Source organism: Brassica oleracea, chromosome C4, assembly GCF_000695525.1.
Source record: "Brassica oleracea var. oleracea cultivar TO1000 chromosome C4, BOL, whole genome shotgun sequence".
NCBI lineage: Eukaryota > Viridiplantae > Streptophyta > Magnoliopsida > Brassicales > Brassicaceae > Brassica > Brassica oleracea.
Genome location: NC_027751.1, coordinates 5,598,940 through 5,616,764, shown reverse-complemented (window position 1 = coordinate 5,616,764; position 17,825 = coordinate 5,598,940). Strand labels below are relative to the sequence as shown.

At 38.9% G+C, this 17,825-nt stretch overlaps 2 protein-coding genes and 1 pseudogene across 2 annotated transcripts; all 3 read left to right on the top strand.

Annotated features, from left to right (window-relative positions):
- The first annotated feature begins 597 nt into the window (after positions 1-597).
- LOC106341615 (multidrug and toxin extrusion protein 1) lies at positions 598-2,037 on the top strand. Its single transcript, XM_013780339.1, has one exon. It carries the CDS (start codon positions 598-600, stop codon positions 2,035-2,037), a length of 1,440 nt encoding a protein of 479 aa, XP_013635793.1.
- Positions 2,038-5,934: 3,897 nt separating this feature from the next.
- Positions 5,935-6,843, top strand: LOC106336579 (non-specific lipid-transfer protein D). The gene is made up of 2 exons (XM_013775438.1): positions 5,935-6,359; positions 6,630-6,843. Exons 1-2 carry the CDS (start codon positions 6,013-6,015, stop codon positions 6,637-6,639), a joined length of 357 nt encoding a protein of 118 aa, XP_013630892.1. The 5' UTR covers positions 5,935-6,012; the 3' UTR covers positions 6,640-6,843.
- Positions 6,844-8,328: 1,485 nt separating this feature from the next.
- LOC106340801 lies at positions 8,329-9,042 on the top strand (annotated as a pseudogene).
- Positions 9,043-17,825: the final 8,783 nt, after the last annotated feature.

The window sequence follows — 17,825 nt, the reverse complement described above, 5'->3', positions numbered from 1 at the left end:
AATATATTCACGAGTATTAATATCATCGAAAAGAAATTAGTCTTTTAGAAATATTTTATGTTTCTCTTTTATTTTTTTTTGTTCCGATCTAATGTATTTACAAGTATCAGTATCACCCGATTTCAACAACTTTTACCTCGTAATCTACAAAGTAAAAATGGGGAGAGCCATTTTTACTTCGAAATGCACTAATAGATCATATATTACGAAAATCAATTTATGGAATAATATGGTTTTTTGTTTGAAGTTTAATATTAATTAAGTTATTTTTATTTAAAATTTTATATTTTAATAGAATATTTTATTAATTAATATTGTTGTAATATGTTTATATATGTGCTAGTTATTTACAAAAGTTTTATGAATTCAAATTAGCTATGACAAATATAAGGTAGGTACATATTATAAAATATAAATAATTTTGAAATTGAGTTTGAAGTTTTTATTTTGGAGAAAAACACCTTTAAACTTCAAATATAAAGTTTGAAAACTTCAAAATAAAGTTCATTTTTGGAGATGCTCTTAGAACACTAAAATAATAAATAGGGTTCACTAATTGGAAAAAAATAACGAAAATAACACGACTTATGTTTTTCAATGCAGGTGGGAGAGGAGGTGGCTTCGCTCACAAAAATAGCATGCCCGGTCGTTATGACGTCCCTCCTCATCTTCTCAAGATCAATAATCTCAATGTGGTTCCTTAGTCACCTCGGAGAAGTCGAGCTCGCTGGCGGTGCACTCGCCATGGGCTTCGGTAACATCACCGGAGTCTCCGTACTCAAAGGTCTTTCCGTTGGTATGGACCCAATCTGCGGTCAAGCCTTTGGAGCCAAACGCTGGACCGTACTTAGCCACACGTTTCAGAAAATGTTATGTCTCCTAATCGTCGTTTCTATACCAATCGCCGTTGCATGGCTCAACATCGAGCCCATTTTCCTCATGTTGGGACAGGACCCGGATATAACCCGAGTATCCAAAACTTACATGGTCTTCTTCATCCCTGAGCTATTGGCTCAAGCCATGCTACACCCGCTCCGAACGTTCCTCAGGACGCAAGGCTTAACGTCACCGTTGACGATATCTGCCATCGTATCCATTCTTCTCCATCCTCTATTTAGTTACGTCTTCGTCATGCGTATGCGTTTAGGCGTTAAAGGTGTCGCCGTCGCGATGGCTTTTAACACTATGAACATCAACGTGGGACTGCTCGTTTATACGTTCTTTTCGGACTCTCTAATCAAACCGTGGCAAGGGCTTGCGTTGCGGTCGCTTTTCCGCGGCTGGTGGCCGCTGCTTTCTCTAGCCGCACCAAGCGCCATCTCGGTTTGTTTGGAGTATTGGTGGTATGAGATCATGCTTTTCCTTTGTGGGCTTCTGGGGAACCCTAAAGCAAGTGTGTCGGCCATGGGGATATTGATTCAGACGACGGGGATACTCTACGTGGTTCCGTTCGCTATAAGCAGCGCTATTGCTACCCGTGTAGGGCACGCGCTTGGTGGAGGACAACCCACGCGAGCTCAATGTACGACAGTCATTGGTTTGATACTCGCGGTAGCGTATGGTTTATCAGCTGCTACTTTTGTGACGGCGCTTAGGTCGGTTTGGGGAAAGATGTTCACGGACGAACCAGAGATTCTCGGGTTGATTTCGTCTGCACTTCCGATATTGGGGCTTTGCGAGATCGGGAACTCGCCACAGACGGCTGCTTGTGGGGTGTTGACGGGCACAGCGAGGCCTAAAGATGGAGTACGCGTTAACCTCTGCGCGTTCTACATCGTGGGCTTGCCTGTGGCAGTCGCGACCACGTTTGGGTTTAAAGTTGGGTTTTGTGGGCTATGGTATGGACTTCTGACTGCGCAGATTACATGTTTGGTTATGATGCTTTGTACATTGATTCGTACTGACTGGACCCACCAGGTGAAGCGAGCGGAGGAACTTACCTCATCTGCCACCGACAGAAGTCATTCGGAAGAAGAAGCCATCCATATTGATGATGATGTTGGTAGCAATGATCTGGAGATTGGTTTATTACAATAACACAAATAACTTGTCTACAATTCAGTTGATAGTTTTAACGGATTGTTAATTAGTATATAGGATTTTTTTTTTCGTTTGAGCAAACTCAAATACCCAAGATAGATTTGCATCCGAATTGTTACAACCAATATTTTGGTAAATGAGTTATAAGTACCACTTAATTGGTCGAGCTTAATTAGTTTTGCTAACATGTCACAAGCTAGTATAATGGTTGTTTTATTATTATTTGCCTCTTTATGTAAACTAAGTCAGACTCATAAGTATATTGTAAGTTGAATGTTTTGTGATTCATCCAAATGCCTTTAAATTATGCATGCAATAAGCCTGATTCGCCCCAAACCATCCCTGCTTAATCGTATACATGTGATATATCTGGACCGTTGTTTTTCCCTCTTATGTTACGCGGGATATATATCGCTGAAACTAACTTTTTTGCATAGGTTTGTTTTTCAACTTCAATAGAATTTCTCAGCAATACAAAATTAATATATAATATAACTAAATTATTAATATTTTTTTTAAAAGATCATTAAATAGAACAAGTATTCCATAATTAGAAAAGATAAATACATACACTATCTAAATATTATTCTGCTTTGATGTAATTTTTAAGCAAGTTCTTCGAAATGATGCTTTTCGGTTCATATTAATTTGAATCCAAATTTTATACGTTTCGTTTTGTTTGGGTCAAGTCGGATCATTGTTGAGTTTTACAACCTTTCAACTCAATATTGATTAGCATTAGACCATGATTATCGCTATAACCGTAGTGAACGGTTTTTTAGGCTCAATTTTTTTATTTATTTTTTAAAAAAAATTTATCTGATTAAAAAAAAAATTTAAAAAACGCACCAATCGTTGGCCGTTACGTGTTAGTGAGGCATGCAAACAGTGCAAGAAACAGATCAAAGTCGATCCTTATTTCACGACTTCTGGAACCGAGGTTTTTGTGGAGCCCAGACCATAAAGTTCGTCAAAAAACCCACTATTCTTCCGCGATAATCATGCTCATGCTCTTAATATATTGTCAGAATTTCTAGGCCCATGACATCCCGATGTAAATTAAACTGATAACGATTTTTTATGAAATATGTTGATCTACACCTTTTCTGGGTCATATGTATTTAGTATTTACCCATGTTCTAGAACTCGGCCGCCTAGCCGCCTAGGCGGCCGTCTAGGCGTTACGCGTCACTTTTCCGCTCCGATTTATGCCAAATCGGTTTAAAAAATTAGATATCCAATTTTTTTCCGCCTAGACCGCCTAAATGACCGCCTAGCCGCCTAAATGACCACCTAGCCGCCTAGGCGGCCGCCTAATCTATTTTTTATTTATTTTTTATTTTATTTTTTTATTTTTTTTTATTTTTTTTTATTTTTAATAATATTTTTATTTATTTATTTGATCTAAAATTTTATAAATATCATTTATATTCATAATTTTGATGAAAATTACACTATATTAAGTTTATATATTCTATTTGTGTGTTTTATACAATCTTAAACATGAAAATGTATTAATGTTATACACAATTAAAGATTAATTTTATAACATAGTAAACCATCTAAAAATTCCGCCCCGCATAATTTCCGATTAATCCCCGATTTTTTCTTTAGGAGCTAGGCCCAACCCGACCGCCCGACTAGCGCCTAGCGCGTTCCCGAAGAGGGGTATTTACACACACCCATATACATTTAGCTCACACGTCTTGTGGCCACATATACTATTTTTACATGTGGCATTTTCGGTGCCTAATTCTCAAGTTTTCAAACAAAGTAAAAAGGCGTAAATTATGTAGCCCTCTAGGCACCGACATATTTAATACAGTAAATAGAAATCATCTTCTTAAGTAAGATTACACATGAATGAAACTACCTACATTAATTTACTTTGGCGTATTATATCTGGCTATCCATAGCTACACAGAACATTTAAAATTATGTCTGACCAATATGGATAGACTGTATTCAACTACGAGTTTGAGATAACTTGTACTAAAATGACAAATTTACAGTTATTAAAACATGAGTTTTAAAGTTATTTTAAAATCGAATGTTACAAAACTTGTATTTGATAAACTAATTTGAAATCAACTATTATTGAATATATTTTAACTTGTGTGTTTAAAATTACATAGTACTACTAAAGATAAACTACAAACTACTAGTTTATATATATCCAAACGGAAAGTTTCATTCTTACAAAATAGGATAAATGATATGATGTGGTTTATTAATTAGTCTATAAATTTTCAAATTTGAATGTGATTATCATATATTAATGCTAGACAGAACAAAATCATTAATCTGCAGTAGGATGGTAAATAAGAAAAAATAAAGTATTAAATTAGTAGTTTGTAGTTTATCTTTAGTAATAAATTACAAAATATATCATTCCTATTTGAAAAGTTACGTTCTCCTATTTGATATTTTATAAAGCCAGTAAAATAAGCCAAATTACGATCATAAATTATAAACTTATGTGTTATTGTATAATTTCACCTTAATACGATTAAGTTGAAATTTATTTTAATTTCTTTTTAAGAGAAAATAATTATAAAAATCAGAATGTTACAAGTTTTTTTTTGTTTTTTGTAAATTAATAGAGTTGGTCGAGTCATGTCTTATAAAGTCTAGTGAATTGTACAAGTAAATTACCTAGTTTTGCCAGATTAAGACTAGAAAATAATATTGTTGAGGGGAGAGGGGAAATCACAGTGACCATGGCCTTGAAAATCAAATCAACCGACAGTGAGCCCATCCTACCCATGTGTTGCATTCAATTTTGTGTACCAGCCAGTTTTTTCACATAATGACGAACCATCTACATACATTCTATGGTATGTGATGGCAGGACAAACCTACATCTTCTCTTTGTATGTTATCGTTACGGAGAAAGTTTTATGGAAATAAGAAACAGAATAAAAATTAAATAATATTTATTAAAACCATATTTATTTATTTTTTTTTAATCTTTTTTTTATAAACAGGAGGTTCAAATGTGACCCGTAATCTGCACGTGGTTTCCAATTGCCAACCTTCTAATCCTCCTGGTTCAGAACCAGCCGGCACTAATGCTCTTTACCCAAGGACCCGGCACCAACGCCGCGATTAACTTTTAATTTAGGGAGGGCGTAAAGCATTTCGTGGTCACAGGAGGTATTCGAACTCGGGTCCGTATTGGGGATTTAATTTCTAGACCACTAGCCCACCACACTGTAGTTAGTCATATATTGGACACACGTTGTGTTAATCATATATCTTTTTTTTACTAGTGATTATAAACACTAGTGTTAATGATTGTAAACATCGGATGTGTTTCCAAAAAAAGTGTTTCAAAAAAAATAATTATAAACATCGGCAGTTCCTACAACTTAGTTGGAGTTTGTTTGGGAAAGACAATGATAAATATGAGAGTTTGAAACTCGTATGTGTTCTTTCTTGTTTTGTAAATTGAGAGTGAAACATTTTTTTTTGTACTCAAACACGTACATCTTGTAGTCTTAGACTGAACTGAGAGAGAGGAGCACTGCCGGTAATCAACGTACGTCATGCATGATTCTAATTATATAAAAGAGATTGAACATAATGTTAAGATTAAAATAGATAATTAATGATAGTTGTATGTACAATAACTATTTCTACATCCATATCTGCATTTCCCGTTTTGTGTTTTCAGTATTGCATCTATTAAAATTAAAAGTCCTTTTACATGATGCAATAGCAAAAACAAGAACGTAGGTTGTAGAAATTTCAAACGAAGTAGACGTGCATGAGGTCCTACATAATTAGCTAGGAACCTCTACATTAAATGAAACCAACAACCAACCAACTACTCCTTTCCTCTAAATCGCATTCACATTCATAACATAAACTCTCTTTGTCTATATAAACACTCACTTCCCCTACTCTCTTCATCACTCATCATTCCATACACATCTCATTTTGCAAACAAAAAAAATCTAAGAGAGAAATATGGCTGGTCTAATGAAGTTGGCATGCTTGATCTTCGCCTGCATGATCGTGGCCGGTCCAATCACATCGAACGCGGCTCTGAGTTGTGGCACCGTTAGCGGCTACGTGGCACCTTGCATTGGCTACCTGGCCCAGAATGCGCCGGCCGTTCCCACAGCGTGCTGCAGCGGCGTTACTAGTCTAAACAACATGGCCCGTACAACCCCAGACCGTCAGCAAGCTTGCCGTTGCCTTGTAGGAGCCGCTAACGCCTTGCCTACTATCAACGTTGCCCGTGCAGCTGGACTTCCTAAGGCATGTGGAGTCAACATTCCTTACAAGATCAGCAAAACCACCAACTGCAACAGGTATATATGTCTTAATCTGTCTCTTTCTCTCTCTGCGGTTTTTTTAAACAAGAAGTAGATAATATGAAGATTATTTTTGTTAAATGAAAACTTGAGTTTTTATATTAACAGTTTAGTGTTTTAGTAAAGACTGTATTAACGATTTGAAGTTCTGTTTAACCATATCCCGATGGATAATACCGGTGCAACAAGTATATACTAAAAAAAATTTTAATGGGGATTTGAGTATTTTATTATAACGGTGTTATGTTTATTTGTATGTGGTTGCAGTGTGAAATGAGCGGCGGTCGGATGAAGCTAATGCAGACGTTCAAGTATTATGTAATGGATGAGCGAATACTAAAATAAGATGTTCCAATGGTTGTTGTTTTTAGAGTTTTTCAATTTCCTGTCTTTTATGTTGTGACGTTCCTATTACTTTGGTCGTTTGTACTATGTTCACAATCAACGTTATATGAATTTCAGATCTAAGTTTTACGTTTTATTCTACTATATTCTTACCGAAGGTTAGTTTAGTTTCATAATCATGAACAAAAATTATCAAACATAAACAAAAAGGAAATTATATTTAATTTGCCATACAGTTGGGAAGTAACGGAGCATTTTAATTTTACAGAAAATGAAGTAACAAGACATTCCCCACGCTTGGTACTGTTCAATTATTTGTTTAGACTTTTGATAATCGAGAAAATGGTGGACTGTTTCAAGGAACCGTGACAACCCTTGGAAAACCGTGACAAATATTCGGGGTCTATTTATTAATTCGATTTAGCTTTTACACTGATCACTTATGAGTTATGAGATGATGATTTGGACAATTACATAGAATGAACATTAAGAAATAATACTGTTATTTAAATTTTGGCTATGTTTTCATCATTGATAGGTTATTTATTTTTTCACTTAATTTAGTTTTATAATTTACTTGTGATATTTTCTTATTAAAGAAAACGTCAGAAGTATTTATACTTGCATACGGCTCCCAAAAGTCTAGACACAACTTTGATTGTCTTTTCTGTTATAGAAGAGTGAATCAAATTTTTAGAAATAAAAATTGCAATTAAACTTTCAGTATATGCACAGGGGTAGAAGTCGTCAGGCCCGACCTTGGGGGAAAGCTGAGAAATCACCTCTCGTATCGAGACCAATCAAAGTGATACATAAATAATTAATTAAAATATTAAATTTATTTAAAAATAATAAAAAAGAATAACGCCAGTTTTAACGACAATGACGCCGTTAGCTAAACCGTAAATCCTAAATCTTAAATTTTAAATCCTAAACCTTAAATCCTAAATCCAAACCCTAAACTCTATATCCTAAATCCAAATCCTAGATCATAAATCCAAATTGTATACCCTAAACCCAAACCATATACCCTAAACCTAAATCCTAGACCCTAAAACCAAACCTTATAGCGTCCATGTTTGGGTTTAGGGTTTACAGTTTGGGTTTAGGGTATATGGTTTGGGTTTAGGATTTGGTTTAGGGTATAGGGTTTGAATTTAAGGTTTACGGTTTGGGTTTAGGATCTAGAATTTGGGTTTAAAATATACGATTTGGGTTTAGGATCTAGGATTTGGGTTTAGGGTTTGAGTTTAAAATTTACAGTTTAGGGTTGAGAATTTAAGAGTTTGAGTTTACGGTTTAGCTAACGGCGTTAGCATTGTTAAAATTAGCATTATTCTTTTTTTTAGTTGTTTTTAAATAAATATAATATTTTTTTAATTAATTATTTATGTGACACTTTGATTGATTCTAGAAAAAGATGTGAATTTAAAGGTTCAAGTGGTGAACCTAAGTTTTGTTCATATAAATGAGAGGTACCTAATAGGTACTCTACATTAAATGTAACCAACAGCCAACTAACTAGTCCTTTCTTGTAATCACATCCACATTCATAACATATACTTCATTCTCTATATAAACAGTCACTCCCTCGGCTCCTTTCCTCACTCAGTATCACAATTACACACATCTACTTTTGCACATCCGCAAAAACGCTAAGAGAAAAAACAAAATGGCCGGTCTAGTGAAGTTGGCATGCTTGGTCTTGGCCCTGCATGATTGTGGCAGGTCCCATCACATCAAAGGCGGCTTTGAGCTGTGGCACGGTTAACACCAACGTGGCGGCATGCATTGGCTACTTGACCGTGGGCCCCTTCCCAGAGCGTGCTGCACCGGTGTTAGTAAGCTTAACAGTATTGCCCGTACAACTCCCGACCGTCAGCAAGCTTGTCGTTGCCTTAAAACTGCTGCAAGCGCCTTAGGCTCTGGTCTCAACGCTGGCCGGGCAGCTGGACTTCCTAAGGCATGTGGAGTCAATGTTCCTTTCCCCATTAGCTTACTAACACCGGTGCATCAACTGCAACAGGTACGTATAAATGATGAATCTCTCACACTCGCTCGGTTTCATATATATATATTAATAATTTTATATGGTTACAAAAATTAGGAATCAAAGCTTCTCGGTCTAACCATGTTTGAGGTTGTCATATAATCATATTAACGGTGTTATGTTTGATTGGATGTGGTTGCAGCGTGAAATAAGCAGCCTTCGGATGAAGCTTGAGTGGACACTTTCCATGCTATGAAATGGATGAGAATATATATTTAATAAGATGTTCGAATGGATGTTTTCTATTTTCCTGTCTTTTCTTTTTATTATGCCGACCCTATTAACAGGTCGTTTGTATTGTGTTCTCAAACAAACGTAATATGAATTTCAAGATTTTTAATTTACGTTCTTTTATTATATTCTTACGTACTAAGTTTGGTTACATCGATATGGAAAAATATTAATTCATTAGTTTGCTCTAAGGTTGTGAAGAAGTAACGGATATGGTGCATTGGAACGGGGTGAGATACTTTACCACTAAGTATCAAAATTCATTCTGCTCGTCTCATATTACCTCCATTGGAAGCCTTAGTATAACATAAACTAAAACAATGGGACATTCTTTAACTTTATGAGGTTTATAATGAGAAAATGATGGATTGCTTTCTCAGTCTTAGATTATTTTGGTTAATTTGCATGCGGAACACTAATTAGGGACACAACTGCACCAAGGAGGAAGCAAGGTACGAAGCAATGGTAAATAAGGCGGATTTGATCGGCCCAGCTGACCGGGGAGCGTAAAAGTATCAATCTGGTGTTTGATCGACTGATCAAGTCAGAAGCAGAACAACGTGAAAACGAAGTTGAATAAGTAACTTTCTGGCTAAGCTAAAACTGTGTGTTTAACATAAGGATCAGAGTGCTCTACAACAGTACAACATTAAATTTAATTCTCGTTTTTTCGAAAAATATGATGTTTTACGTTTAACTATCGTTTCTGTGACACACTGTAATACCGTTGCTCCTTGGAAAAATTCATAGAGAATTCATTGGTACACCCACACACCAAAAGGAACAACTACAAGAGGAATTCTTCTCAGCAAAGTGTTGTTCGTTGAGAAAGAAAGATCTTGCGAAACACTTTGAGAGACAAACACGAAGATACTACGCACTGAATGGCCTTAACAATCCAAGCCTGAAGCACGTATACCTCTCCTCCATCGATGACTATCTTAGTCAGCAGACTAAGTTATACATCAAAGATCAAGGACAAACAATCGAAGAAGTTTCTATCAGACAAATACAACAATATGTTTTCAGAACACTGGACAAACTCTGCAAACAGAAGGAATACTGGACGGAGTTCATGGATAGATCGAAGCAGCTTTCAAAGATATGTTCCAGACCGGATCTATCAATCAAGTGTTCAAAGTCCAAGAAATCTTGTTCGTGTGACCCACAAGAGCGATGTCGAAACTTCAAAAAACGATTCTCTAAGCGCCCCGACAGATTCAGACGCAGGAGATTTTTCCGAAAGAAACGAAGCTTCAAGAAATCAACGAAATGCTTTCTATGCCGAAAAGAGGGACACTTTGCAAAAAACTATCCAAATAAATCAGCCAAGAAGAAGCAATACTTGATCAACTCAATATCTGAGATCGCACCAGACATTGATCTCGAAGGCCACGATTTAGAGTCGGTTCTATCTTATGATAGCGACGACAACGATGCTATTTGTGGTTACTCAGAATACGACAACTCTTCTGAGTCATCTCTCGACGAAGACGATGATTATTGCTTCAAAATCACAAAAATGCCACGTCATGACGAAATACAAACTCCGCATCTACCAGTAACGATCTTCGACCCATCTTGTCAAGAAGACCCAGTTCACGCCATTGCATTCGTAGATACCTGAGCCCATACAACGATTGTAAATCCCAAGATTCTTTCTCCGACAATATGGCTACCTCATCAACAAGAATTTCGTGTCGCAAACTCAGGTTCGCTGACAATAAAGATGAAATCAAAACCAATCAAGATCGAACTTTTCCCCAGATGTCACATCATTACGGAAGTACTTGGCTCTACCGCACCTGGAAAAGATTTAATTCTAGGATGGGATTCTTACTATGCTTTCAAGAAAACATTTGATATCTCGATCGAACCACGCGGATTAAGATGGAAAAATCACTTCAATAAGACTATGTCAACACGACGAACAGTTTATCGCTTGGCATAATGGTATCAGAGCCTAATTCCCAGACTTGCGTTATAATCGATAGAATCCTCGTTTATCACTGATTGTTTTAAGAATTCTTGAAAACAAACTCTCGTAATGTCTACCTCAAACCCTACACCCATTGATTCTCAGTTCGCAATTTCCACTTTCCCTAGAAGTAAAAGTCGTTCTTGCTCTTCAAAAATAGATTCCCTATATGAAATCGAGTATGTTCCGGGCGATCAACTTCCCGAAACAACTCTTCCTCTAGTAAACCCATATGAATATTTTGCAAAAAAACCTAGCGCTTTTTCCGTATAAGGCGTTCGTGATCTCATAAAACCTTCATCAAGTCGTAAGGTCATGGAGTATGTCCAGTCCAGCAAGTTCTCATCTTGCCAAGTCCCAGCCACAGAAGAAGAGCAGTTCATTTCTCTGAACATCCTGGAGAACCTACCTAGATTGTGGCAGCAACAAGGCTATACTCACCTACATTTTAGCGTAGTAAGAATTGGTTTAACCTTACATGCGAGAAAAGGTCTACCAGTTATTGCTCGAATAGCTTTAATCGACTCTCGATTAAAGTCTTACCAGCAAGCGTGCATTGGAACGGTTCAAACAACATTAAACGCATGAACAATATTCATAACACTGTTTCCAAACTTTAATGTTTCATTACAAAACCCAAATCTCTTAAAGACACTTAAGGTTCAGCTTCAACTAATCGGAGCACCTATGCAAGAAAAAAGTGTGGCGGCTACCTTGAATCACCAAATCGTTTACCGAATTCAAGACCACGCTCTTGATCTTGTACTACCCTCATCAGACGAAGCACTATATCTCGAAGTCACATATGCGTCCCAAGCACCAAACTCGATACAAATCCCTCGACAAATTTCTCGTAAAGAACTATTGCGCCGGCTACCGGAGTCATGGGCAACAAGCTACGAGAAGCTTCATCAAGCTACCCAGTCGCCTATCCAATCATCCGAAGTTAGCTTTCACTCTCGGAGTGATGGAACAACTGAAATCAAATTCGAGAAACCCGATCATCATCTTTTCGAAGGCAGCTGTTCACTCAATTCGCGATACAGATCGATGAACAAAGCTTTCACGGCCCAGCAAAAGAACAAAATCCTAAACCAAGCTATTTTGAAAAAGACGGAACTGTAATCTATCCTTTCAAAGACAAAGATGGACATTGCTACTTTGATGTATGTTCATGTACTGCTTGTGATGAAGCAAGCTACGAATCTGATGAAGATATTCGCATACGCCGAAGAAAAAAGAAAGACCCGCTCTACCAAAGATATCTCGAGGGAGTCACTTCGGTCGGTCCACCCGGCGAAGGAAAATACGACTTTATAGTCCAATACTCTGACAAAAAAGAAGAACCAAGACAGCTGATCATGATGATCAATCCCGACGAGTTCCCACCGCAAGAAGAATTTTTAAGGAACAACATCGCACATTGCCCGAAGATTCTATCTCAAGCTGTAGACTCTTCTGGTCCCAGCCAGTTAAGTCAAGCTGAAAAGGTCCTCAACTGGCAAACAGAGAATTCACTTGCGCAAAATCAACTTTTATCAACAATAAATCATAAAGTTGATCAATTGGCAGAAGGATATAATAGCAGACTACTCAGCCTCCAAAATTCAATCGCTGAGATACATGGAAGACTGGGCAATCTCCATCAAGAAATGATGACTGTGGCAAAACATATGATGGCAAACACGACTCAATTTCGCAACAAAGAAGCGGAAACAACTAGTCTTAAAAGCCAATTAAGAGATCTCCAAAGGTGCATAGAAAGTATGATTCATAATCAGCAGTGAACTAATACATACTTTGATCCTCTCGGAAGCACATCGTCAGGCATGCCAATGTATCAAGGATCTTACTCTCCCGGCTTCCTCTTTGGTCATCAGACTCAAAAGACAACATCTCCATTTCCGAGCTTTCTATCCTCTGATGAAATATTTACATCTCGTTATGGCTCGACTTCATCCAACTATCATCCCAAGACAACTCGTTCGAAGCCCCGACGTCAAAAGGAATCTGAATTTCAAGTAAACCCCAATAAGAAACCGACTGTTACATCTTCCTCTAGCCACGACTCAATCAAAGACATCAAAATGAAAGGAAAAGACATTGGAATAATCGAATTTTCAATGACCAGCCTACTCGATAACCTCAGCAAGCTTCCAGAGTCGCCTGATCAAAAAGATCAACAACCGTTATCCTCTCAGCAACCCTCATCTTCTTGACAAATCACAAAAATCAATCACTACTCAGATACAAGTTCGAGTGACTATGAAACCGAATCAAATGAAGAATCCCTACGGTGGGAACCGAAATTCGCACTGTCGATTTCCGTTTAAATAAGGAAACTAAGAAAACCCTAATTTTCCAGAGGTCCCGGATATCTGCTAATACCACACGCAAAGCAATCAGAACACAAGAATAACAACGATAAAGTATAAGAAATCGAAAAGAGAGCAAAGTAGATCTTATTCTGAATTCACGTTTGAGCGTTACAACAAGGTTAGATCCTGGGCTACGAGAGCTGTCGGCGAGATTCCTAGTTCTAAAACCCTAAGACGGCAATAACCTAGTTGAGTCGTAGCTCGAATAACAAAAACGGAAATATGCCTAATTGCTCTAAGTGCTAAGTTTGCTCTGAGAAAAGTCTCTCCCATGCTTATCGCTTAGGACTCCTTATATACTGGCTCCTAGATCGGTTTGCGTTTTTCCTCTTCTGCCCTTAAGCTGCCATAGCGTAAAAATGGAGATATTCCATTTTTTCGATCTTCGTAATTATCTTCAAAATTTCGTATTTATCCGCAGAAACTTGACATTTACCTTTCCCTGCGAACCAAGCGTAAATCGTTATGCGGCTTACGGGCTGTTGGTTACGAAATCGTAAGTTGGGCCTCGAGTCATGTCTTAGGTCCCTTGAGGCCGTCTTCTGACTCGAAGCGTTTATTACGGCTTCTTTCGATAAAGAATGAACTTTCTGCGGTTTATACGGTAAAGTTTGATCGATAACTTAGAATGGCGAGGGACGTGAAATGGGTTCGCTACGGTCTTCGGGATATAGCATCGAAAGGTCGGCGAGAATGCATGGACTAATTTCGTATCGACGTTTCGGAAGAGCTCGGTCGCTGCGTAGCGATCGAGCGGAACGGACGCTCGGTCGCCACGTAGCGACCGAGCTTCGGCTTGGACTTGGTCGCTAGCTTCGGCTTGGGCTCGGTCGCTACGTAGCGACCAAGCAGAACGAACGCTCGGTCGCTACGTAGCGACCGAGCGGAACGGACGCTCGATCGCTACGTAGCGACCGGGCTTCGGCTCGGACTCGGTCGCTACGTAGCGATCGAGCGGAATACGCGTTTGGTCGCTGCGTAGTAGGCAAAATGACAATGATGTTCTCAAACTAGCCCACAAAATCTTCTTCACCAATCATAAAAAGAAGTTCACACTTGAGCATGTTTGGAAGGAGCTGAAAAATGACCAAAAGTGGTGCGAGCTTTCTTCGATTAAATTGAAGGAAGCTCCAAAAGGAGGAAGTTTGAGGACGGTTCACACTCAGCATGTTCTGAAGAAAATGAACCAGACAGTGGTGTATCTGATGAAGGATCCACTCGTCCCATGGGTGTAAAGGCAGCAAAAGCCCGTGGGAAGAAACCGATGGGTGATGCCAAGGACATGTCTCAGTTTCAGACTACGTGGACTATCAAGCAGCAAGACTTGGCTCCCAAGGAAAATATCTCGAAGATGAGGCTACTAGACACTCTGATTGCAAAACAAGATCCCCTAGCTGACTATGAAGAAGCTCTGAAGAAGAAGCTAATCAATGAGCTGATGTCTAATTAGATTAAGTTTAACTCTCGGTTTAGTTCTTGTTCTTGTTGTTCTTGTGCTTTGTTTAAAGTCTAAGTTGAAGTCTTGTCAATGTTGAGCTATATTTATGTTAATGTTTAATGTTCTACTGGTTAAAGTCTAAGTTTATAGTCTTGTTAAGTTCTTGGTGGTCTTCTGCTTTGTTTAAAGTTAAGTTTTATTTGTTTCAGGTAACAGGAAAGAAGAGGAGATCACAGAGCTTCTGTCGCCATGTAATAATAGGGTAATGGGAGTACTCATTACCATCAAAACCACATACCATGTTCCGTTTTAAACGAATAGAATACGTGGCATTAGTAGTAATGAGTTTCCGCTACCATATTGAGGATCACTCACAGGCCATTCTGGTGTTGTGTCAGCTTCGGTAACGTTGGCTTGTAGTGGCGTTGTGTAAGTGTCACGCGACTTGGCTTGTAGTGGCGTTGTGTAAGTGTCACGGGACTTGGCAAAGTGGAGTTGTATAATCAGTGTGTCACGGGACTTGGCTTGTAGTGGCTTTGTATAAGTGTCATTGTATAAGACTTGTGTTGTAGTGGCTTTGTATAAGTGTCATCATATAAGACTTGTGTTGTATGTGTTTGGTATACGACTTGTATGCTGTCTATATATATACTCCAAACTCATCATCTTTTTCAATTTGTAACAAGCACAAACTCATTCTTCTCTCTTTCTCCGCAACCACAAAACCATCTTCTCTGTTTAAGCACTATTCTTATAAACACATCTTATTTTTCAAATTTTAACAACACCAAACTCATTCTTCTCTCTTTTTCCACAACACCAAAACTATCTTATATCTTTAATCACTAGTCTTATAAACTTATCTTCTCTATTTAATCACAAAACCAAAGCTGTTGGCGTCAAAATTGGTCACGACGGAATCAATGTCTGAAAGTCCTTAAAAATCAGCATGAACGTTTTTACGAATAATAAATCTTCGGAAAAGATTTATTCTTACGAAGAGCTCTGCGGAAGGAACACGAGACATCAGAGAAAAGCCCGAAAAAGGTCGCACGGTCGCTACGAAGCGCTGAAGCCAAGCTAGGTCGCTTGGTAGCGACCGAGCGTCCGTCTCGCTCGGTCGTTACGTCGTTACGACACGAATCCATGCATTCTCGTCTACCCTTCGACGCTGTCTCCCGAAGACCGTAGTGAACCCATTTCATGTTTTCCGCCATTCGAAGTCATCAATCAAACTTTACGAAAAAAACCACGGAAAGTTCGCTTTTACCGAAAGAAATCGTAATAAACGCTTCAAGCAGTTCACTCTCTTGGTTCACTCTTGAACTACGTTCGGCTTGATCCTTGAACAGGGTACGTTGGCAGCCTTTCATAAGGTCCAGTCCGAAATCAATCAAAAAACTTTTATGTATATTCTTCGTCTTTAGTTATCGAGCTGCGAGTCAATTAGGTTTGAGCTTTTAGGCCGCTAGAACTAGGTAACTCGCTGACAGCCTTTGCGGTCAAAGCTTTTATGATCTCTTGCAATGATCGCAACGCTCTCACGCGGACTCGAAATAAGATCTACTGTTTTTAAACTCGTTTGTTATCTTTTCATGATTTCCGCATATATTTAGTCACCTGCCGTTGGATCTCGCAGAGATCCGGGACCTCTGGAAAATTTGAGTTTTCCTAGTTTCCTAATTTAAACATTAATAGATAGTGCAAATTTCGGTTCCCACAGTTTGGCGCTAGAAGGAGGGTAGATACGGATTACTCTAACTCATAGCCGCAAAACGCTTGATCAAAACAATGTCTGGAAATACGAAAGAGAAAATCGCAGTTCGCAATAACACTGGTAAGAAAACTCCAGCCGCCATTGCGCCTATGGCCAACGCCTATGCAAACGCCACAGTTCTTGAGAAAATCGAAAGCCTTGCTGCGAATTTTCGCCACAGGAAGTGCAATTAAACGAGCTCGCGATTTCTCTTTTTTAAACATAAAGGGAAACAATAAATATTATCAAACCCTGTAAGTTTGGCTCATTACCGAACAAAAGAAATCTCAATGCGTAAGGGTTTTACCAAAACACATTTTCCGAAAACATTTCGGAAGGGTAAAACTTGTTCTCCCAAAAACCGCAGAAAACCCCAAGGTTAATCGCTGAAAAAAGAAGCGCAACAAATCGATTACACAGCTCGGTCGCTACGTAGCGACCGAGCAAGCACACGGCTCGGTTGCTACGCAGCGACCAAGCTCAAGCTAAGCTCGGTCGCTACGTAGCGACCGAGGACGCACACAGCTCGGCCGCGACGTAGCGACTGAGCTCCAGCCAAGCTCGGTCGCTACGTAGCGACCGAGCACGCACACAGCTCGGTTGCTACGTAGCGACCGAGCACGCACACAGCCCGGTCGCTACGTAGCGACCGAGCATGCACACAGCCCAGTCGCTACGTAGCGACCGAGAACGCACACGGCTCGGTCGCTACGTAGTGACCGAGCTCAAGCCAACTCTCCACTCGCTACGTAGCGACCAGTCAGGCCTAAAAAGGGTCCTCCTTTGCGTTCTCTTTTGAATCCTCATCGTAACGCTTTTTGTTTCGTCTCAATCGGAGTTTCCGTTGAGATTTTACGTCGAAAACAAGTAGGACTCTTCTTGGCTTACTTCTACTCGCTACATAGCGACCTGTCAGACCTCCAGCTCGCTACATAGCGACCTGTTAGGCCTCAAAAATCTCCTCCTTTGTGTTCTCTGTTGAATCCCGATCGAAACGCTATTCGTTTCGCCTCAATCGGAGTTTCCGTTGAGATTTTACGACGAAAACAAGTAAGACTCGTCTAAACTCCTTCGCTTGCTCCTACTCGCCCTTACCTCCATCTTTGTGTTCTCCTTCAAATCTCGATCGAAACGTCTCTTGTTTCGTCTTAGTCTCGATTGGAGTTACCATTGAAACTTTACGATAAAAAAAACCCGCAAAGACTAGTTTTCTCGCGTAGATTCAGATTAATCGTATTATACGGCAACGGTTAACTTAACACCTTAGCCGCCTCAACTATACAATTA

Coding starts and splice junctions, on each gene's coding strand:
- LOC106336579 (XM_013775438.1), top strand. CDS start 6,013: ATGGCTGGTCTAATGAAGTTGGCATGCTTGATCTTCGCCTGCATGATC.
- LOC106341615 (XM_013780339.1), top strand. CDS start 598: ATGCAGGTGGGAGAGGAGGTGGCTTCGCTCACAAAAATAGCATGCCCG.